This window comes from Brachyhypopomus gauderio, chromosome 5, assembly GCF_052324685.1.
Source record: "Brachyhypopomus gauderio isolate BG-103 chromosome 5, BGAUD_0.2, whole genome shotgun sequence".
NCBI classification, from domain to species: Eukaryota; Metazoa; Chordata; class Actinopteri; order Gymnotiformes; family Hypopomidae; genus Brachyhypopomus; species Brachyhypopomus gauderio.
The window spans coordinates 6,094,777-6,116,691 of record NC_135215.1 but is presented as its reverse complement, the minus strand read 5'-3'; the positions used below and the strand labels follow the sequence as shown (position 1 = coordinate 6,116,691).

Below are 21,915 nucleotides of genomic sequence, written 5' to 3'. Positions count from 1 at the left end.
TGGCAAAAGAACAATCCAACCTTTAATGCTGGATAGGTGCTCCTGCCTCTTCTCTGCTCTCTCCTCATACAATGCAGAATTACAATGCTCACAGAGGGGATAAACAGGACTAAACTACATGCAACTATAACAATAAAACATTGACTCTTCATTACGAACTGTACAGACACATACAACAGCAATATGACCGCTATATTCTGCTACCTTAGCATAGCCCACACATTACAGAATTATACATGTCTACATACAAAATCATGCATACCTGGCAAAAGAACAATCCAACCTTTAATGCTGGATAGGTGCTCCTGCCTCTTCTCTGCTCTCTCCTCATATAAAAAGGGATAAAAGTAATAACTCACTCCGCTGCTTTAGCGGACAGACACGCTGTGTAATGTTAGCTATCTGTATAGAACTGTAACTAAACTTAAATTAGTCAATGAGAAAATAATACGTAACAAAACAGCTAATTAAGAATTCAATAATTTATTCAAGGGCCCAGTGATGTGTCTGTGTTAACTAAATTGAAGGATTATAATGGATATGACATGGAGTAATTTACAATACCTACCTCCTCATACAATGCAGAATTACAATGGAGGAGGTAAAGTGAGGGGAGGAGACTTTAAGGCAGAGCGAAAGGGCGGGGCTTCCCAAGATAACTGGCCAGCACATATAAAGGTTGAATTAAAAGGAGAATTTTGTGTAATTATAACTTTATTACATGTTACACATGAACATTTGTGGGTTGAACAGTACTTATGTCATAGGCATAGTCACATGTATCTTCCTCTGCACTCAGATCAGTGTCTGCCACTTGAACTGCGTTAATGGTTTTTAACTGATTTTTTAAGCCTACACACCTTCCTTTTTTGCAGAAATTGCATTTAACATCTTGAGCTGGACATTTGTCACAAGCAAGAATCTGTCCACCACACCATCTACATTCCCTGTTTGAGTCACCTGTTGCAGGCTTGAACTCACGGTGGGCAGAACGGGGATCAATCATTGGCTGCTTCATTTTTGGCTTACCTTCCTGCTGCTGGGATCTGCGCAATGGATTATGAGAGTATGTTGCATGCACCTGTGTTTCGGTGAAACGTTACATTGTTGCATCCACAGACTCGTATCGCCAAACATGTCCATGCACGTTTTTACTGTTTTTTCTTTAGTCATTAGCTTTCGTTTGCATTCGACATTAGTGCAACCATGAATAAATTTATCCACAATGAGGAAATCAGAGCCTTCGGGAAAGTCAGCCTGTTTGTGTAGCTCAAGAATGCGACTGTAAAATGCGGTAGTATTCTCACCAGTGGTCTGTTTTGCATTGTAAAAGTCCTCTCTTGCCTCGCGAAAGTGTGTCGAGTGTGTGAGGATTCCTTCAAGGCAGTTTAGCAGCTCATCTACCATGGTAACTTTACATTCAGGGTCTTCGGCTTGCTTGGCTTCAACAAGCTGTTCAACTTGCGCACCAGCCCATATAAATACATTTAGATTAATGTGAGGCGGCCCCCTACCGGCCGCCTCCGTCCACAGCGGCTGTTGTTGTTTGGTGACGTCATGTGCGTCCCTCAGGTGGGCGGAGCCCGTGATCCGTCTCACCTGAGGGTCGTTTGTTTGCCTATATATGTCTTGTCTTTGTACCAGTTGACCGCTGGTCATTATATCCTTAATTTGGAGATATTGCACAGGTTTTAGGTTTGCACACTTTCTATTAAACCATCCTTTTTCCCTGAGACTTGGCGTGATCGCTTCCTTTTTTTGCTCACCCCCGCCCGTCACATAAATAACCACTCATATAAAAGGTTTTATCCATAAAAGAATAAATAAATGAATGAGTGCATTAATATAGTTACAGAAGGTCTAAAAGAAGTAAGGGAGTTATAAATGCCATCCAATGAAACATATCAAGTACATAAGGAGTATTTAACTGTAAAATCAAGACAATAAAACCACTGAAAAACAGGACTAAGATGAAGAAAAACCAGTGTTATAAGAAGGGTTCTAAAAAGGTTCCATACACAAAGTCACTAAAACTTTTAAATAGCCACATGAACATCCAAAAAACCAATAAAACCCATAAACATCCATCGTTCAATTTCTTTGTGCCACAAACGGTATTGACTATAAGCATTTCTGGAGTTCCAGTCGGCTTGCATCTGAGGTTTGTAGTGCTGTGCCATGCTTTGCTCGTTCAGAGATATCTAGCTGGATGTTTGGCTTGAAGATACGAGAGAATCTATACATACCCCTTCGAGAAGCATTACACACAAGTTTCCATCAAAAACTTAGTCTACACTTAGTCTACAGGCTCCTCAGATTTCGTCCAAGTGTGCTGGGAATCGTCCGTCTGGTTATGAAGTCCAGGAATGATAGTCTACGGTTTAACAGGGAATTGATTGCCTTAGTTTCAGTCCGTGTGGCCACGTTAACAAATTTGATGGAAGTAATTCGGATGGTTGTTAGATGGCACCATAACTCGGGCTCGATAATGAAGTAATGCGACCTTCAGCCGGTTTGCTGTTAGTCGTACCAAAGTTCGCATGTTCAATAAAGAAAAGCGGAGAGAGAAATGTCGGAGTCTCTCTTTAATAGGTCTAACCTCGGTGTCGGTCAAACCAGAGCGAGAGACAGAGTACTGATCAGGGTATTTAAACACCCGGATACCACGTACTTTAGACACACCCTTTCTTCCATCAAAACAAGCTAGTTCAATGTGTTTCCAGTTGTACTGTTGTACCTGCTAGCATGGTACCTACACAACAGACAGCATACGGTACAGTCCATTAGCTCATTCTGCCAAAATAATAACTATAGTAATATAATGTAATAAAGTATTTCATTTCTTTTCATGTTCACCAGCAGAGTGAATTTTGTGTGCTTTCAGACATCATGTGTGTGCAAACCAGGATACTTACCCTCTTACCCTGCCTTACTCTGCAATGCACTCAGCAGCCTACCTGTACTTTACCTGAACCTGTATGTACCTGTACTTACATGTACCTGTAACTGTACCAGCCTACCTGTACTTTACCTGTACCTGCATGTACCTGTACCTGTACCATCCTACCTGTAATTTACCTGTGCATACCTGTACCTGTACAAGTCTACCTGTACTTTACCTGTACCTATCTGTACTTGTACCAGCCTACCTGTACACTGTAAAAAATTGCTGTTAATTTACAGCAGAATTTCAACAGTATTAACCTGTTATTTTTGAAAACAGCACTCTACTGTTAATACAAACAGAAAATTGGTAATTTACTGTTCTTTAACAGGACTATACATTTACAGGGAAAATCTGACAGTAAACTACTGTATACTTCATATACAGGAAATTGCTGTGAACTGATGAGCATTGTGGGTATCTTTGCTGTAATTCGAGCACCCCCTTTTGAGCATTTCCTAATTACAGTAATTAACTGTAATTAGCAATGGCTGCTGGGAGATTAGAAAATCCTGAGTTTTTTCCCTATTTTTTTCTACTTGCTTGAGTGTTTTAGCAGTTGTAACACTGCATTGTGGTGCAAGTTACATCGTGGACCTGAAAAACTAATCTAAGATTTTAGCTAACCGTACGAAGCTAACAAAAAATATTAGAAAAATACTTAGGCTAGAATTTTATATAAGGGCAGTCATGGCCTGGTGGTTAGGGAACTGGTCTTGTGACCGGAGGGTCGTGGGTTCGATTCCTGGACTTGAGGCCATGACTGAGGTGCCCTTGAGCAAGGCCCTTAACCCTCAATTGCTCACTGAGATAAAAATGTATGTTGCTCTGGATAAGGGTGTCTGCCAAATGCCATAAATATAAACCCAGCTATTGATAGTTAATGGTCTTGCTCAGGGGCCCAGCAGTGGCAGCTAGGAGGAGGGGGGGATTCAAACTCAGGACCTTTGGATTGCAACACCGTCTTAACCACTGAGCTACCGCTTTGAGCTGTTGTTTTTGTATACAGAGTTCTGTTAGCTGTAATAGAAATTAACAGTAAATTGCTGTAGGTTTAAAAAATACAGTAATATTGTATAGATTGTGTTTACAGTATTATGCTGTAATTGTAATTACAGTATCTGTACTGTAAAAATAGGGTATAATACTGATGAAACTGCTGCCAGTAAATTACTGTAATTTTACATGGAAATTTTTACCTACCTGTACCTGGACCTGTACCTACCAGGACAAGCTCAGACAGTTTATTTTTTCATAATTTCATAATTTTAATCTTTTGTTCATATTTTATTTATTTTCATTTGTTTATTTCTATGTAAATCAGTTGTAACTGTTTTTGCAAAATTGTCCTAAGTTGATAGATAGATGAAAAAACAATTACTATTTCTTCTTCTAATGTAAGAAAAGGATTATGGGTAGCTGTGGTTTCTTCATCTGATCCTTGTCAGAAAAATGGAGGCTGCCACAAGGAAGCAGTGTGTATGATGACGGGGCCAGCGGAGAGGAACTGCACCTGTCGCAACGACTTAATCGGGGACAGGATGACCTGCAAAAGCAACGTCATGCAGGTGAAATCAAAGGAGCGCTCTGTCTCCCTCTCTCTGTCACCCTCTCTGTATACCTCTCTCTGTCTCCCTCTCTCTGTCACCCTCTCTGTATACCTCTCTCTCTCTCTCCGTCACCCTCTCTGTCTCTCTCTCTCTGTCACCCTCTCTGTATACCTCTCTGTCTGTATTTCTCTCTCTCTCCGTCACCCTCTCTGTCTTTCTCTCTCTGTCACCCTCTCTGTATACCTCTCTCTGTCACCCTCTCTGTCTCCCTCTCTGTCACCCTCTCTGTATACCTCTCTGTATACCTCTCTCTGTCAGTCTTTCTCTCTCTCTCTGTATACCTCTCTCTGTCTGTCTTTCTCTCTCTCTGTCACCCTCTCTGTATACCTCTCTCTGTCACCCTCTCTGTCTCCCTCTCTGTCACCCTCTCTGTATACCTCTCTGTCTCTCTCTCTCTGTCACCCTCTCTGTATACCTCTCTCTGTCAGTCTTTCTCTCTCTCTCTGTATACCTCTCTCTGTCTCTCTCTCTCTCTCTCTCTCTCTGTATACCTCTCTCTGTCTCTCTCTCTCTGTCACCCTCTCTGTCTCTCTCTCTCTGTCACCCTCTCTGTATACCTCTCTGTCTGTATTTCTCTCTCTCTCCGTCACCCTCTCTGTCTTTCTCTCTGTCACCCTCTCTGTATACCTCTCTCTGTCACCCTCTCTGTCTCCCTCTCTGTCACCCTCTCTGTATACCTCTCTGTATACCTCTCTCTGTCAGTCTTTCTCTCTCTCTCTGTATACCTCTCTCTGTCTGTCTTTCTCTCTCTCTGTCACCCTCTCTGTATACCTCTCTCTGTCACCCTCTCTGTCTCCCTCTCTGTCACCCTCTCTGTATACCTCTCTGTCTCTCTCTCTCTGTCACCCTCTCTGTATACCTCTCTCTGTCAGTCTTTCTCTCTCTCTCTGTATACCTCTCTCTGTCTCTCTCTCTCTCTCTCTCTCTCTGTATACCTCTCTCTGTCTCTCTCTCTCTGTCACCCTCTCTGTCTCCCTCTCTCTGTCACCCTCTCTGTCTCCCTCTCTCTGTCTCCCTCTCTCTGTCTCTCTCTCTCTGTCTCCCTCTCAATTCAATTCAATTCAATTCAATATAGCTTTATTAGCATGACTGTATAAGGTACAGTGTTGCCAAAGCATTAAAAACAACGATAACAATGATAATAATATTGACAAATAACAATAACAACAACAACAATAATAATAATAATATATGATAACATTTATGAAAAGTTATCATTATAATTATTTACATTCTGAAACTGAAGGGGGGGGGGGGGTCGTTTCCCACTGTCTCTCAGGATGTGACATGTAGATACATATTTTGCAGCGAGGGGGGCGCTGTGTCCCCCTCCTAGAATGATTTTTAGTTGTTCAATTTGTGTTAGTGTTTGGAAGTTTGGGATTTTCTTTTTGAATTTGTGTATGTAAATTTCACGTGTTGGCCTGAATTTTTCACATTTTAGAAGAAAGTGCATCTCTGTCTCGACCTCACCTGTCATACAGTGACCACACAGCCTCTGCTCTCTGGGCAGCCAGGACTGTTTATACCTGCCTCTCTCTACGGCCAGGCTGTGGTCACTGAGTCTGTACTTGGTCAGGATCTGTCTCTGCTTTGTATCTCTGACAGTCAGGAGATACTCTTCCAATTCATACTCTGATTTTAGGGCCCGATAGCATTCAAGTTTGTTTTGAGTCCGAATCTCTTTTCCCCAATTTTCCAGATAATCCCTTTGACTGCGTTTGATGATGTGGTTAATGTTTAGTTTTGAGGTTAAAGCAGTGCTGGAACGAGGCTGATCTGTTAGAGGGTTAATAAGCCTCAGAACCAGCTGACTGAGGGGGCTCTTCTCTGGGTTCAGTTCTTGGGTCTGTAACGTCTTAAAATGTAGCGTATCACTGGGACTCGTTTTCAGATGCATCCAGAAATTTAGAGCTCGTTTTTGGATATTGATGGACAATGGGAATCGGCCTAATTCTGCCCTGCATGCATTGGTTGGTGTTTTTCTTTGGACTTTTAGAATCATTCTGCAGAATTCTGCATGCAGGGCTTCAGCTGGATGCTTGTCCCATCCAGTGTAGCTTTGCTGACTGAGTGGACCCCATACCTCACTTCCATACAGCGCAATGGGCTGAATCACACTATCAAATATTTTACACCAGATTGGAACCGGAATGTCGATATTGTAGAATTTTCTCCTGATGGCGTACATTGCTCGATGAGCTTTATCTTTTAGTGCATTCACTGCCATACTGAAACTCCCGGATGCAGTAATAACAAGGCCGAGGTAAGTGTACTGCATCGTGTGCTCCAGGGCGGTGCTGCCCAGACTGAACTGGTATCTGTGTTCCTGACATCTGGGCTTCTTTTGGAAGACCATAACTCTGGTCTTCTTCAGGTTTACTGCCAGGGCCCAGTTCTGGCAGTACTGCTCCAGCAGATCCAGGTGCTGCTGTAGCCCCTGTGCGCTTGGGGACAGCAGCACCAGGTCATCTGCGTAGAGCAGGAACTTCACCTTCCCGTCCTGTAGGGCGAGACCAGGAGCTGCAGACTGTTCCAGCTGCACCGCTAACTCGTCAATGTAGATATTAAAGAGTGTTGGACTCAGACTGCAGCCCTGCCTCACTCCTCTTTTCTGAGTGAAAAATTCTGTGTGTTTGTCTCCAATTCTTACTCCACATTTGTTTCCCAAATACATTGATTTGATGATGTCATAAACTTTGCCCCCTACACCGCTCTCTAGAAGTTTGTAATAGAGTCCTTCGTGCCAAATAGAATCGAATGCCTTCTTAAAATCCACGAAACAGGCAAAGATTTTTCCATTTTTGGTCTGATGTACATGTTGGTTGATTAGGGTGTGCAGGGTGTAAATGTGGTCAGTAGTTCTGTAATTTGGAAGAAAGCCAATCTGATTTTTGCTCAGGACATCGTGTTCGGTAAGGAAAGACAGAATTCTGTTGTTTAAAATATTATTAAACACTTTCCCCAGATTACTGCTCACACAGATGCCTCTGAAATTGTTAGGGTCTGATTTATCTCCACTCTTATGGATTGGGGTAATGAGTCCTTGACTCCAGATGTCAGGAAAACATCCTGAACTCAGGACGAGGTTGAATAATTTGAGCACTGCCCTCTGCAGCTCAGGAGTGCTGTTTTTTAGCATTTCGTTCCTGATGCTGTCGGGGCCACAAGCTTTTTTAGGTTTTAATGATTTGAGTTTTTGAGCCAATTCTTCCTGTGTTATTGGATAATCGAGAGGGTTTTGATTGTCTTTGATTGCACATTCAAGTGACTGTAATTTTTGTGTGATCAGATTGTAATTGGAATTTAGTTCTTTCTTTGAAATTTCTTTATTATACAGATTTTCAAAATGATTTTTCCAGATTTCACTGTTCTGTGTGGGTACTTTTTGTGGTTTTGTTTTGCTCAAGTTATTCCACATCTCCCAGAACTGATTGTTTTTGATAGAATCTTCTATGTCTCTGAGTGTTTTATTTGTATAGTTTAGTTTTTTGGTTCTGATTGAGTGTTTATATTGTTTAAGGGTGTTACAGTATTTTTGTCTTAGGTCCTGATCTTCTGGTTGTCTATGTTTTAGATTTGACAATTTTCTTAATTCTTTTCTAATCGATTGACATTCATAATCAAACCATTTTTCTTTTATCAGTTTTTTATCTTTATGTTTGTTTGTTTTTTGTAGTTCAGCCATAGAAGATGCTGTGTGTAAAATGCTGTTAATTTCACTCACAGCATGATTTACACTTTTCTTATTATTCTCATAATTGTTGTTAATAAAGTTAGTGATTTTGTTAGATACATGAACTGACTGAAGTGCAAGGATAAATTTCTCCGCACTATCAGGAGCCCATCTGTAGGTCCTGTGGACTGTGTACAGCTTACTGGACTCTGTTGCTGTTTGTTTTGGTTGATGTGACCATTTCATGTACACATTAATTTGGCTGTGGTCTGATAGAGGAGTTTGCTGTCGGACAGTGAATGCGTTGAAGGAGGAGGGATCCATGTCAGTGATGGCATAATCTACTACACTAGCTCCAAGAGCTGAACAATACGTGAACCTCCCTAAAGAGTCCCCTCTGATCCTGCCGTTAAGCATGTACAGACCTAAGGCTCGACAGAGATGCACTAACTCTTTACCGCTCTTATTTACAGAGCAGTCCAGGCTGTTTCTGACTCTGAGGGCTGGTGTGAGGTACGGAGAGCTCTGACCAAACACATGTTTATTGCCCTGTGAATCTACATAGTCTAACTTGGATCCAGTTCTTGCATTAAAATCTCCACACAGCAGCACATTTCCCTGGGCCTGGAAATGGCTGATCTCTGTGTGGAGGCTGTTGATGTACTCCTCATCATAATACGGGGATTCTACTGGAGGAGTGTAGACAGCACACAGGTATGTGTCTGTCTCTGATATGCCAAGTTGTTTATGTAGTTTTAGCCAGCAGTGTGATTTCCCTAATTTTACGGCTGTGATGTGCCTGGCCAGTTTTTCCCCGTACCACACCAACAGGCCTCCAGAATCTCGACCGCGCTGGACTGAGCTTAATTTGATTGAGGGCACAATGACCTCACAGTAACCTGAGGGACAGTGGGTGGGCGTGTCTTCACGACACCACGTCTCTGTGAGAATGAGGACATCTACATCTTCAGTGTTCTTTATAAAGTCAGGATCTCTACTCTTCAGACCAAACGCTGAGGAGTAGAGACCCTGGATGTTCCAACAACTGATATGAAATGAGCGCATTTATACAAAGTTTTAAAATACATATCAATTAGGTCTACATTGTGAGACAAAACAGAAGAAATTATCTACAAACAGTAGAGTATAAGCTATTTGGAAATATTATTTCAAAAAGTATATTCACCAGTGCAATTTAGCTAAATAGATAAACATTGTATCGAACAGTGCAATCATCACTATTATTTATCTATTTATTCTCTTCCCAGAAGTAGTATACTTCTCAGAAGTAGTATAATCGCAGTATACAGAAGTACACCCGCCTGAACATGAACAGTAGACGTTGCTCTTAATTTGGCAGCAGTCTTGTACACAGGGTGTAAAGCAGCTCTTTTATTTCTCCTAGCTCATGTGTAGCTGATGGGGGTGCTTTGGGTGGGGGTGGGGGTGCCTGTGCCACTGCAGCAGCATAGCTCTGTGGCCTTTGTCGTGGGGGGGGCTTCCTTACAGGTGATGACTTCTTGGTTGGGGGGTGTGGAGCAGCAGGTGAGTGTGGGGCTTGTGTGGATGCAGGTAGGTATGGGGAAACAGGAGGGTGGGTGTGAGGAGCCCAGGGCCTGCTGAGCCTGGCAGGTGATATCTCCCTCTGAGATATCTCCTGCTGAGCCTGGCAGGTGATGTCTCCCTCTCTCTGTCTCTTTCTTTGTCATCCTCTCTCTGTCTCCCACTCTGTCTCCCTCTCTCTGTGTCTGTCTCCGTGTTTCTCACTGTCTGTCTCTATGCCTCTCTGTGTCTCACTGTCTCTATCTCTCTCTGTCTCCCTCTCTCTGACTCTCCATGTCTCACCATTTCTCTATCTTTTTCTCTGTCTCTGTGTGTGTGTGTGTGTGTCTCTCTCTCTCTCTCTCTCTCTCTCTCTCTCTCTCTCACACACACACACACACACACACACACACACACACACACACACACACACACACACACACAAAGTGTCTGCCATCTCATTTTTATTAACTTAAATATATTTCCCATTGTGACTGCAGGAACTCCGAAACCAGACCAGAGCTGAGTAATTTCTTCTACAGTGCATTAGTAAGTGTCAGAATTGTCATTACTTTGAATCTTATTATGGAGACTGAATTGTATAATGTATTATTATTGTAATGTAGGGTTTTAAATATTTTGTATATTTACTGTTTTCCTGAAGCCCATGTTGCAAAATGTTAGATTGAAAAAACAAATCTAACAGGTCTTCCCTTATGTTTGTACTGGAAGAAGTTTGCAAATGGAGAATCTTCAAAGGAATATAACAAGTAATGAGCTGGTGATGTTTCACATGTTGAAGTAAATGCAAGCAGGAAGTAATTGGTATATTCCTGTGTTTTCAGTTGTCTGACACTTACTTCCTTCAGTGGCGTGGTCCAAACACTGTGTTTGCTCCTAATAATAAGGCCTTTAGTAAGTCTGAGGTAGGTCCAATTGTTTCATATAACTGTCCAAGGTCCACGTTTAACAGCTGGACCAACGGCCCTCTCGTTAAGCCATACTTACCCGCCTCTTCTCAGTACCAGAAGAATAAAAAGAATAACTTGGCACTGGTCCTCCATCACGTGGTGTCATGTCGCACCCTGCTGCCAGAAGACCTGATGCAGCCTCGTAACCTCACCACGCTCAGTGGGGAAACGCTCACCATCTCCTACTCGGAGGTACGCTCGCTGACCACAGTGGGTCAAAGCTGGCTTACGCCATGCAGTCCCACTGCAGTGTGTAAACGAATCTTTGTTTGCAGGGCTCGATATACATCAACAACAAGGCGAAAGTGTTCTACAGCGATCAGTAGAGCAACAACGGGATTTTCTATGAGATTGACACGATTCTCATCCCTCCAGACTTCCAGAAGTTGAATGAATATATACCCGCCAGTCTCGTAGGTGTCTGCTTTGCCCTTGAGACTGTCCCTTAATCATGGAAGACCAGAACCACGGAAATTACTGCGCAGGAAAGACACTAAAACATTTTGCTTCTTTTGAGCAGCTTTGCCAGACAAATTTTTTGATCTAATTTTAATGGTCTTAATAAATGTAGATTACCTCATCGTCTCTCACATAGCAAGCAACCACCTCCATGAAGTAGCTTCATTGAAGAAAATTTAAATTTAATTTAAATTTAAATTTAAGTTACACTGTTAGTTAGATCACATCAATTTAATACTACTGAGAGCACACAAGTGAAATTTAAATATCCTACATTCTCATACCCCACATTCTCAAATAGCCAACCACATCATCTTTATAGGGAGTGTGCGTAGTGATTTGTTCTAAACCAAAACCAGATTATCTGTAACCTGGGCTGTATTTCATCTTTCTTTCTGGCAGCCTGAACTCAAAGAAGTAGCAGATGAACATGGCTTTAAGACGTTCTTCAAACTGATGGAGGTCAGATTTCACTTTTTCTGTTATGTTACTTTAGCACAGGTGTAAAGGTGCGTGAAACACAAGGCAGTATGGACGTGAGTGGGATGAAACCTACAAGTCAAAGTCAGGAGTCAAGTTCATCTTCTCGTTGTTTCGTTTCTGGAATAGATTTTATTTTGAGCTTTTATTCATGTGGATCAAGTGGATCATCCATAATAAAGATAAAGCTTCACTCTAGGTGTCACCAGTCTCGTCTCTGCAGAAACCACCCCGCACTTCTGAGACTTGGGTGTGTTGTTGCCAGGACACGGATGTGATCAAGCAGGTGCAGGACCGTCTCCATCAACCGGTCACGCTGTTCCTGCCCACTGACACCACCATGTCCGCCCTGCCTCAGGAGCAGAAGGACTTCCTGTTCGGCCTGCAGAACCGTGCCCAGCTAAAGGAATATCTGGAGTATCACGTCATCCGTGACATGAAGGTGAGGTGGAGAGCTCTGTTGTAGAGCTGGAATCAGGAGCTGGTTCGGACCGAGCTCTGAAGGAGCTATGTCACTGTCCTGCAGGCCAACAGTGCACCATCCTTCTGATAGAGGTCTCATCTGGGTAGAGAGGGAACCTAATATGTGAAGAATGTGCCCTCATAGGGCTGGGTACTTAGGCAATGATGTCGAATGTATCTGGTTGTAGGTGCAGCCTGCAGAACTGATAGATTTAAATTCGATGAAGACCCTTCAGGGCTCGGACATCTCTGTGAGCTGTGAGTGACTAAATAGTGAGTGACTAAAACAAGCTACGATGAATAGGATTGAATAGGGTTATTTGTTGAAAGGTTATTTGGCTACTTATTATTGTGGATTTCCTCCACTTTTTTAGGGTGATCTGTACGTCAATGACAAAAGTTGTCGAATTGTAAAGAGGAACCTAAAGTTCATTGGAGGCTACATTTATGGTATCGACTGCTTGTTAACACCTCCCAGCCTCGGGGGGCGCTGTGATCAGAAGGACACTGTAGACATCACAGTAAGTTCCATACAGATCCAAGCTAAGTGAGCAAAATCCTCTACTGATAGGTAGTGTGCATATTAAATGCAAATTATATTAATTACATACTTCAAATGTAAAAAATGCTTGGTAGCTATGCTACACTTTCAGTTTGTATGATGGCACAGCAGATTATCTAAATGGTTTCTGTTTCTGTGGTAGATGCCTTGTAGATATTGTGGTATGACAATATCATCTGACTGCCCTTCAACAAGTAAACCAAAGGTACGTCTTGGATTTGTTTGAAACAATCTTATGGAAGTATTTTCTTAAGAATGTTAGGTGTTAAGAATGTGGAATCTAACACCACCACCATTTCATATGGTTCCATATACACTATTCTTTTCTGTGATCACAAATCCACGCTCAATTCCTCCTACACCCATAAATGAGCAGCTTTGCCTTATTAAAGACCCATAAAGGCTTCATCAGGACTTCATGCAAGGACTGTGTGATATGTTTATTTGATCATGTTTTATGTATCCATGCAGATCTCTTGATAGTGTATGCTCCAGGCGTTACAGGCCTTATTGGAGGTTTCTAGAGGTTCGAAATCTAGAGCTTGACTGTGATGTGTTTGAATTCAGGGTGTTCAGCGGTGCGACCTGTCCAGACGCTTCTTATCTATGAAAACCGGATGCCAGTCCGTGTGCACCATGGTCATATGGAACCCCAAGTGTTGCTCGGGCTACTACGGCAGGGACTGTCTCGGTACAGCGGTCCATTAACTGCAACTCACCAATCACATTCCTGGTGGCAGTTCTTTTTGGGCCTTTCTGGGTCCTTCGGCATTGTTGCTTTTGCATAATGACTGATGAGTGTTATTGGCATTGTATGTGTGATCTTCTCACTGAAACCCATTCTCCAGCCTGTCCTGGAGGGCCGAGATCCCCCTGCAGTAACCATGGACAGTGCGATGAGGATCACCTAGGCAACGGCACCTGTGCATGTTTTCCTGGGTTCAAGGGAACTGCCTGTGAATTGTGCATAGATGGCCACTTTGGAGCAGACTGCAAAGGTCATCTTCTCTACTGAACATTTATTAATGTAGTTGAATGGTTCCTGAGCAGTGTACTACAGTGTGACTGTGTTTTACTAGCACTTCCACTACAGATGAGGCAGTTCAGGGAAATTAACCCTAAGTACTCATTCAGCTTTCCACACATGAATGACACAAGTGCTACGTCACAGTTATGTTCATGGAAAGCCTTTTTCAGGAGGAATGGAGGAAGTGGAAATTCCATTGAATGTTTGTTTTCCCCCTCATTTCCTGTCTAGCCTGTAACTGTTCCGAACATGGATTGTGTGATGAGGGTCCGGGCGGCACTGGCTCCTGCTTTTGTGACGAGGGCTGGACTGGTCCACGTTGCGAAAACAAGCTGGGTACGCCCACCACAACTCCTCGCTGTTTGTACAGGGCGTTGAATGCATATATTTCTTTATCTATGGTGAATCCCCCTCCTCTGACCTTCTGTCGGTGTAGCCGACGGCCCTGTGTGCCTCCCTGCTTGCCACGCGAAGGCTGTGTGCGCCAAGAACAACACCTGCATGTGTAGGCCGTTTTATGAGGGAGACGGGCTCACCTGCACAGGTAAGCACCGTGCTGCTCCAGTCAGACTCCGGCTCTCACATTTACATTTACATTTACGGCATTTAGCAGACGCTCTTATCCAGAGCGACTTACAAAGTGCTTTGGATCTGATCACAGAATTCATCCTCGGTGATAGTATGCATAGGCCACAATTCAAGATACCATTGAGTCAGACTACTACTAAACTACAGGAGTCAATGTCATTACCTAGTGTTTTGCAAGTTAGACGTTTGCCAAGAAGCACAAATAACTATAGACAGACATACAATTTAAGAACAATGGCAAGTGGTATCAGCTGAGTTAGTGCTCTGGTAAGAACTCAACAAACAGGTGGGTCTTCAGTCTATGCTTGAAGACAGCAATAGACTCTGCAGTCCTAGCAGCTAATGGAAGATCGTTCCACCATCTTGGAGCCAGGACGGAGAATGATCTGGAGCTTTGTCTTCCATGAGACTTTAAGCATGGAGTTTCGAGTTGAGCCAAGTTTGAGGTTCTGGTGTTTGCTGTACGGCTTTTTACCATGGACATCATGTAGGGAGGGGCCAGTCCATTTTTGGCTTTGTAAGCAAGCATCAAGGTTTTATATCTGATGCGTGCCGCTACTGGAAGCCAGTGAAGAGAGCGTAGCAGAGGAGTCACATGTGAGAACTTTGGGAGATTGAAGACCAGTCGTGCTGCATCATTCTGAATTAGTTGTAGAAGTCTGATGGCCCATAGAGGAAGACCTGCAAGTAGGGAATTGCAGTAGTCCAGCTTAGACATTACTAGAGACTTTACAAGCACTTGAGTAGCTTCCTGTGAAAGGAAGGGTCGTATTCTCCGTATGTTGCAGAGGAGAAATCTGCAGGATCTGGTCACTTCTGAGACATGTTTTGAGAAGGACAACTCGTTGTCCAACGTTACACCCAGGCTTCGTGCAGTTTCTGATGGTGTTAACAAGGTGTTCTCAAATGAAACTGTGAGGTTGTTGTGTGGGTTTTGCTAGGGTTGAGCTTCAAGTGGTGAGTAGTCATCCATGAAGCAATATCTGCCAAGCATGCCGAGATACGCCTAGAAACCTGGGTATCAGAATGAGGGAAGGAAAGAATTAACTGGGTGTCATCAGCATAGCAATGATAGGAGAAACCATGAGACAAAATAATATGACCAAGGGAACAAGTATATGAAGACAAGAGAAGAGGGCCTAAGACTGAGCTTTGGGGGACTCCAGTGGAAAGTTTACATGGATTGGATGTAGATGCTCTTCATGTTACTTGATAGGAACGGTCTTCAAGATATGACTGGAACTATTTCCAAGCAGAGCAGGCTCTCCTCCTCCGTCCTCCCACCTCCTGTAACTCCGCCTCCCATACAAACGCTCCTCCAAAGGAGCGCTCCCTCAGTCTCTGGTGTGTGCAGGAAATGAGCTGCAATTGAGAAAAGCCTGACCCCTCTATCAGTATCAGTGTGGTGGAGATGGCAGCCCACCTGAACCCATAATCGAATCTCTCTCTCCCCGTCTCCAGTGGCCGACCTGTGTGGGTTCTGGAACGGAGGCTGCTCGAAGAATGCCAAGTGCTCCCAGAAGGAGGAGAAGGTGAACTGCACCTGCTGGAAGGGCTACTCTGGAGACGGCTACGTGTGCTCGCCCGTGGACCCCTGCGTTGCAGACGATAACGGAGGGTGTCATGAGCATGCCGTCTGCACCATGACCGGACCAGTGAGCAGGCTTCTCTAACTCCACCCCTTCAGTCACATACACCTATACCTACACCACGTCTACATCTTCAGTCGGCTGTGTAGATGCAAAGACAAAAAAGCTGCCTCATCAAATCGTGCATAAGTTTCTTACTGAATACGAATTCTTAACTGTATATTTTTATATGCTGTGTATGTGTGTGTGAAACCCCAGAACAAGAAGAAGTGTGAGTGTAAGTCTAACTACATCGGTGATGAACTGGAGTGTGAGCTGAAGGTGCTCACAGTGGATCGCTGCATGCTGGATAACGGCCAGTGTCATTCTGATGCCCAGTGTACTGACCTGCACTACCAGGGTGAGGGTTGCAGCCTCTCTGTATAACTGCAGTGTCATAATATACAGGGGAGTGGCTTAGCAGTTTGGCAGCAGGGGTTTGAAGCTCTGTACTGCTTCATATTGGTCATTTTCCTTCATCTTCTTGTGTGTGTGTGCCATATTTTGTCAATTGTGATTTTTTTACACCCCAATCGAAATTTGTCCTCCGCTTTTAACCCATCTGTGCAGTCAGAACACACACACACACACTAGTGGTTACTAGGGGGCTGTGGATCACACGTGCCCAGAGCAGTGGGCAGCCCTAGCCCTGGCGCCCGGGGAGCAGTTGGGGTTGGGTTCCTTGCTCAAGGGCACCTCAGTCATGGCCTGTCTGGGAATCGAACCCACGACCCTCCGGTCACAAGACCAGTTCCCTAACCGCCAGGCCATGACTGCCCCTGGAAGTATCAGGGGAGAGCGCGAACGCAGTCCCCCACTACCAGAAATTATGCAGTCGAGATTCCGGCATTTGGGGAATTCGCAAGGGTCAGCACAGCCTGAGTGCAATGGCTGAGCCTCACCTTGGGCGAACCACCTTCCTGATCATGGTCTCACCCCTGCCAGGTAAGTATACCTGTAGTATCTTCTACTCTTAGTCCACCAACTCATGGTCACAGGGACTTTAGGACAAGCCGAGACATCCAGGTGTCTCAGACTTGTCCTGAGGGAGGACAGCTGAGAGATGTAGTGGCTCTACTTTGAGCTCTTGGACATTTTACTTCCCAATACCTGGCAGACAAAGCTAATGGTCTTATTCTCCTGGTCATTACCCAGAGTTCATGAGAATATGTGAGGGTGGGGACGTAGATCAACTGGTAAACTGTGAACACTTCATTGTTCAGCTCCATTTTCAGCGCTACAGTACTGCACAGTGGAGGGGAAACACTCTAGGAATGAAAGTGTTTGTATACGTTGTCCTGTTTGAGTGAAACGTAAGTAACCGGTGCAGGTGAAGGGTTGGTGCTAAATGTGTCATTTCTTAGATAAGACCATCGGAGTCTTCCACTACCGTTCTCCACTGGGTGTGTACAAACTCAACTACACACAGTCCCAGGAGGCCTGCAAGCAGGAGGGAGGCACCATTGCTACGTACATACAACTCTCCTACGCTCAACAGGTGGGTGTAGATACAAGAGAGCACGCCGAGTGTCTCGCCATACAGGTGTCTGTGCGCTGTGTCTGACGTCCTGCACGTGGGTCCCACAGGCTGGTTACAGCATGTGTGCTGCGGGGTGGCTCCAGCAGGAGCGCGTGGCCTACCCCATGAGCTACTCCAACCCCAAATGCGGTTATGGTCACGTGGGCATCGTGGATTACGGAAAACAAACAGACCTGGGCAAGACCTGGGACACGTTCTGCTACCGGCCAAAAGGTAAGACCACACGGTGTGTGATGTGGACGGACAACCCCTTATAGCTCCCATTACATGTAAGACTCTGACATCATAACCCTAACCTCAAACCATAACCAATGTGAAACTCACATCAACTACAAACCTTAACTTCAAAATCTAACTATAATATAAGACTTACTAACTTCCTCAACCTCAAACAGGTTTATTTGTTATTATTGTTGTTGTTGTGCCAGATGTGAGCTGTGAGTGTAAGAGGGGCTACATTGGTGATGGATTCTCTTGCACTAGAAACCTGCTACAGGTTCTGTCTTCCAAGCCCAACTTTTCCAACTTTCTCTCAGTGAGTATAACAGCTTACTAACTACCTGAATCAGACCATCTATGCCAGGGGTACTCAAATAGAAATGATGATGGGCCACATTTTATTTTTTCAATCACTGAAGGGGCCATTTACGGGGGGGCGTCTGCTATCTGTTTGTTGTTGCCATAGAGGCAATCCCCAGCATCGTCTTGAGATTGCGGTGCGCGATTTCAAAATAAGAGCGGATAGCGCGATTGAAAAAAATTGCTCACGGGCCAGAAATAGATGCGGGCCGTGGGCCGCTATTTGAGTATGGGGGATCTATGCTATCCAGGCAGACTGGAGTATTAAAGAAAACATTCCAGAGTACACTACATTACTGCTAGCTTGTTGGTTCCTGAACATATTACTTCTGGTGTTATCAGAGTTCTTAAGGACTAGCATTCTGTGGTTTGTACCCTGATGCTTTGCCTATATCGGACTCTTGACACATATTTACATTTATGGCATTTTAGCAGACGCTCTTATCCAGAGTGACTTACAAAGTGGCTGCCATGTTCTCCAGCAACCGATCCTGATGGGTCTCATAAGTTTTTCTTTTCCCCAGCAAATCCTGACTTACTCCAGAACCTCAGTATCAGGTCAGGAATTTGTGAGGCGTCTCAGCAACATAACCACCCAGTCCACACTGTTTGTGCCTAATAACGACGGTCTCTATGAGAACGAGGTAGATCCTCTTCATACCACTCAGCTGTGAGCATTCTTAATGAGTCAAGATTATAACTCTTTCACACTTTCTCTCTCTGGGCTGAATAGACACTGTCCTACAGGGATTTAGAGCACCACCTACTGGATGGGAGAGCTCTAGAGCTGCAAGCTCTCATTAATGTCAGCCATGTCCAAACACATCTGGGACACACCCTCAATGTGAAAGGGGTCCCTAGCCTGCAGAGCCCCCAGACACGGGTAAACGTTTACACCATTTGATCTCCACTATAGTTAGTGTGGAAGTACATAATTTTTGGAAGTACAAACATTTTTATCCTGAAAACTGTGTTAATGAATGTAAAGTTATTACCAACAAAGTTCAACACATCATTTCTGTGTACAGGCTTCCTCTGGATATGTAAATGACCGTTACATCATTGAGTCTGACATACTTGCATCCAATGGGATCATCCACGTGCTGCATGGACCACTGAAAGCTCCTCCCCCTCCGCCCTCTTCCCTCCACCCCGCCCACAAGGCAGGGATGGGCATCGGGGTTCTGCTACTCGTCATCCTTATCATGGCTGGTGCATTTGTGGCCTATCATTTCTACTCCCAGCAGTCCAAGCCCTTCCAGTTCCACTACTTCAGGGTGAGTGTGGACATGGGTGTATCACAAGACAGGAACAGATTTTAATATGCAAACAGTAATATTAATCTAATATGAATATGCATGCAGTAATACTAATTCTAGTTCTAATGTGCATTAAAGTGCATACGTGCATGTAAATATGTGTTTTCAGGAAGACGAGAATGAAGAAAGCAGTCCTTCAGGATCAGTCCCGTACATCTCTAACCCCATGTACGAGTCTGCACCTGCCCCCGCCGAACACCGCCCCCCAGAGGAAGGTGTAAGTAAAAGAGGATCAACCCCTGATAAACCTACATACACCGAAACCAAGTGTGTGACCAAAGTCCTAACAGTGGACTGTGTTACAGAAGGACAAGCACCAGGTGGTCGCCGGTGGCTCGTATGATCTTCTGCAGGACAGCTAAAGAGAGATGGGACCTCACCCAGACACTCTCAGCTCAGAGCACGAACTGCTGAAGAGCAATGGGACACTAAAGTGCTGCAGTACCTTAGGAGACCATAAGAGGGCAGCAGAATAGTTTTTTTTTTACATTGATGGAACAGATTTTGTAAAGCTGAAGTGAAATGCACTGGCCAATGATGACCCAGTAGACTGGGAAGTACTTTTGTCATTATGTGTGTTATGTGTGGTTGAATGTTCATGTATTTGTTACCCTTGATGATTCCTCTGGTGTAAGATCATTTACAGTTGTGATCAAATTTATTCAACCCCCAATGCTGCGAAGGGTTTTATGGAATTCAGTGCACATTTGTAATTGTGTTCATAATGAAATCTTACAAGGACTTGTTAAAGAACTAAATGCAACTAAGATAGCATCAATTTTTTTTGTCATAAAGTATTAAATGGCCTTTTTGTGATTTCTTCATTGACACAATTATTCAACCCCTTTACGACTACCACTCCTAAGAACAGAGGTTCATTCCAGTGTTTTCCATCAGGTTTTGAAAACATCTGTGGATGTCAACGAGCAGCAATCAAGCATGATAAGCACCAATTAGGCAGATTTAAAAGGACTGTGATACTCAGCTCCTTCTAGACATCTACTGGTGTGTTTCCAAGCATGGTGAAGGCAAGAGAATGGTCCCAGAAGACAAGAGAAGAGGTTATTGCTCTTCACAAGAATGGCAATGGATATAAAAAGATTGCGAAGTTGTTAAATATTCCAAGAGACACTATCGGAAGTATCATTCGCAAGTTCAAGTTAAAGGGCACAGTGGAAACGTTACCTGGTCGTGGCAGAAAGAAGATCCTGACCGCGACTGCTGTGCGCTACCTGAAGCGTAATGTGGAGAAAAATCCCCGCGTGACTGCTAAGGAACTGAAAAAAGACCTGTCAGATGTGGGCACTGAAGTTTCAGCTCAGACAATAAGGCGCGCACTGCATAACGAAGACCTCCATGCCAGAACGCCCAGACGCACCCCCTTGCTGACTCCAAAGAACAAGAAAAGTCGACTGCAGTATGCCAAAAGTCATGTGGACAAGCCACAAAGGTTTTGGAACAGTGTACTGTGGTCAGATGAAACTAAATTAGAACTGTTTGGGACAATGGACCAGCGCTATGTTTGGAGAAGGAAGAACCAGGCTTATGAACAAAAGAACACCTTGCCTACTGTGAAGCATAGCGGGGGGTCAATTATGCTTTGGGGCTGTTTTGCTTCTAATGGTACAGGAAAGCTTCAACGTGTGCAGGGTACCATGAATTCCCTTCAGTACCAGGAGATCTTGGAGGAAAATGTGATGGAGTCAGTCACAAACCTGCGGCTTGGGAGACGTTGGACCTTCCAACAGGACAATGATCCGAAGCACACATCCAAGTCCACTAGAGCATGGTTGAACATGAAAGGCTGGAACATTCTAGAGTGGCCATCGCAATCACCAGACTTAAATCCAATTGAGAACCTCTGGTGGGACCTAAAGAAGGCAGTTGCAGTGCGCAAGCCTAAGAATGTGACTGAACTGGAGGCTTTTGCCCATGAAGAATGGGCTAAGATACCCATAGGTCGCTGCAAGACACTTGTGTCAAGCTATGCTTCACGCTTGAAAGCTGTCATAACTGGAAAAGGATGTTGTACTAAGTACTAAAAAATAATGTCACTAGGGGGTTGAATAAAACTGATAATGATGTGAGCACAGTAAAGACATTTGTGGTTATTCCATCATAAATATTATGTTATGTTTGTCTAATTTATAAGTGCCTCTTTGATATAATTGTAAATAAGATGACTGAAATGATCAAAATCAATGTCAAACTGGCCAAAACACTTTATTTCAGTGGGGGTTGAATAAATTTTATCACAACTGTATGTATTTGTTCGTTTCACATTGCAGGCACAAATAAACTAAAGAATTTGTATCAGATGTGATTCGTATATTTTAAGTGATATTTTACAAAGCATACATTTAGTTAGCTGGAGGACATAACACAAAGGTCAAGGCTATAAAGGTCAAGGCTATAAAGGTCAAGGCTATGTCCCTCTAGCTCTTTTTTCCACAGCTTTCCGTCTCATGTCTGTAGCCTAAGCCAGAATCCAACATTTCATCCAACATATTAAAAATGCAAAAATAAAG

The 21,915-nt window shown here is 43.8% G+C and overlaps 1 protein-coding gene and 1 non-coding gene across 2 annotated transcripts in view; one reads left to right on the top strand and one right to left on the bottom strand.

The window, feature by feature from the left end:
- The window catches only part of LOC143514214 (stabilin-2-like), a 40,609-nt gene extending 19,393 nt beyond the window's left edge, over window positions 1–21,216 (top strand). The window contains exons 2-25 of the mRNA XM_077005134.1: window positions 4,393–4,512; window positions 10,273–10,321; window positions 10,618–10,698; window positions 10,795–10,935; window positions 11,019–11,156; window positions 11,605–11,664; window positions 11,948–12,124; window positions 12,333–12,417; window positions 12,519–12,665; window positions 12,849–12,911; window positions 13,274–13,397; window positions 13,555–13,704; window positions 13,965–14,069; window positions 14,170–14,277; window positions 15,783–15,976; window positions 16,169–16,310; window positions 17,314–17,447; window positions 17,537–17,702; window positions 17,918–18,024; window positions 18,593–18,712; window positions 18,802–18,951; window positions 19,097–19,345; window positions 19,497–19,604; window positions 19,693–21,216. Coding sequence (XP_076861249.1) covers window positions 12,849–12,911; window positions 13,274–13,397; window positions 13,555–13,704; window positions 13,965–14,069; window positions 14,170–14,277; window positions 15,783–15,976; window positions 16,169–16,310; window positions 17,314–17,447; window positions 17,537–17,702; window positions 17,918–18,024; window positions 18,593–18,712; window positions 18,802–18,951; window positions 19,097–19,345; window positions 19,497–19,604; window positions 19,693–19,749 — 1,977 coding nt within the window. The 5' untranslated portion in view covers window positions 4,393–4,512; window positions 10,273–10,321; window positions 10,618–10,698; ... (4 more) ...; window positions 12,333–12,417; window positions 12,519–12,665 and the 3' untranslated portion in view covers window positions 19,750–21,216. The remainder of the gene's footprint in view (window positions 1–4,392; window positions 4,513–10,272; window positions 10,322–10,617; window positions 10,699–10,794; window positions 10,936–11,018; window positions 11,157–11,604; window positions 11,665–11,947; window positions 12,125–12,332; window positions 12,418–12,518; window positions 12,666–12,848; window positions 12,912–13,273; window positions 13,398–13,554; window positions 13,705–13,964; window positions 14,070–14,169; window positions 14,278–15,782; window positions 15,977–16,168; window positions 16,311–17,313; window positions 17,448–17,536; window positions 17,703–17,917; window positions 18,025–18,592; window positions 18,713–18,801; window positions 18,952–19,096; window positions 19,346–19,496; window positions 19,605–19,692) is intronic.
- Window positions 16,739–16,902, bottom strand: LOC143515564 (U1 spliceosomal RNA). The gene has a single exon (XR_013131128.1). It is a non-coding gene; the product is annotated as a U1 spliceosomal RNA (small nuclear RNA).
- Window positions 21,217–21,915: the final 699 nt, after the last annotated feature.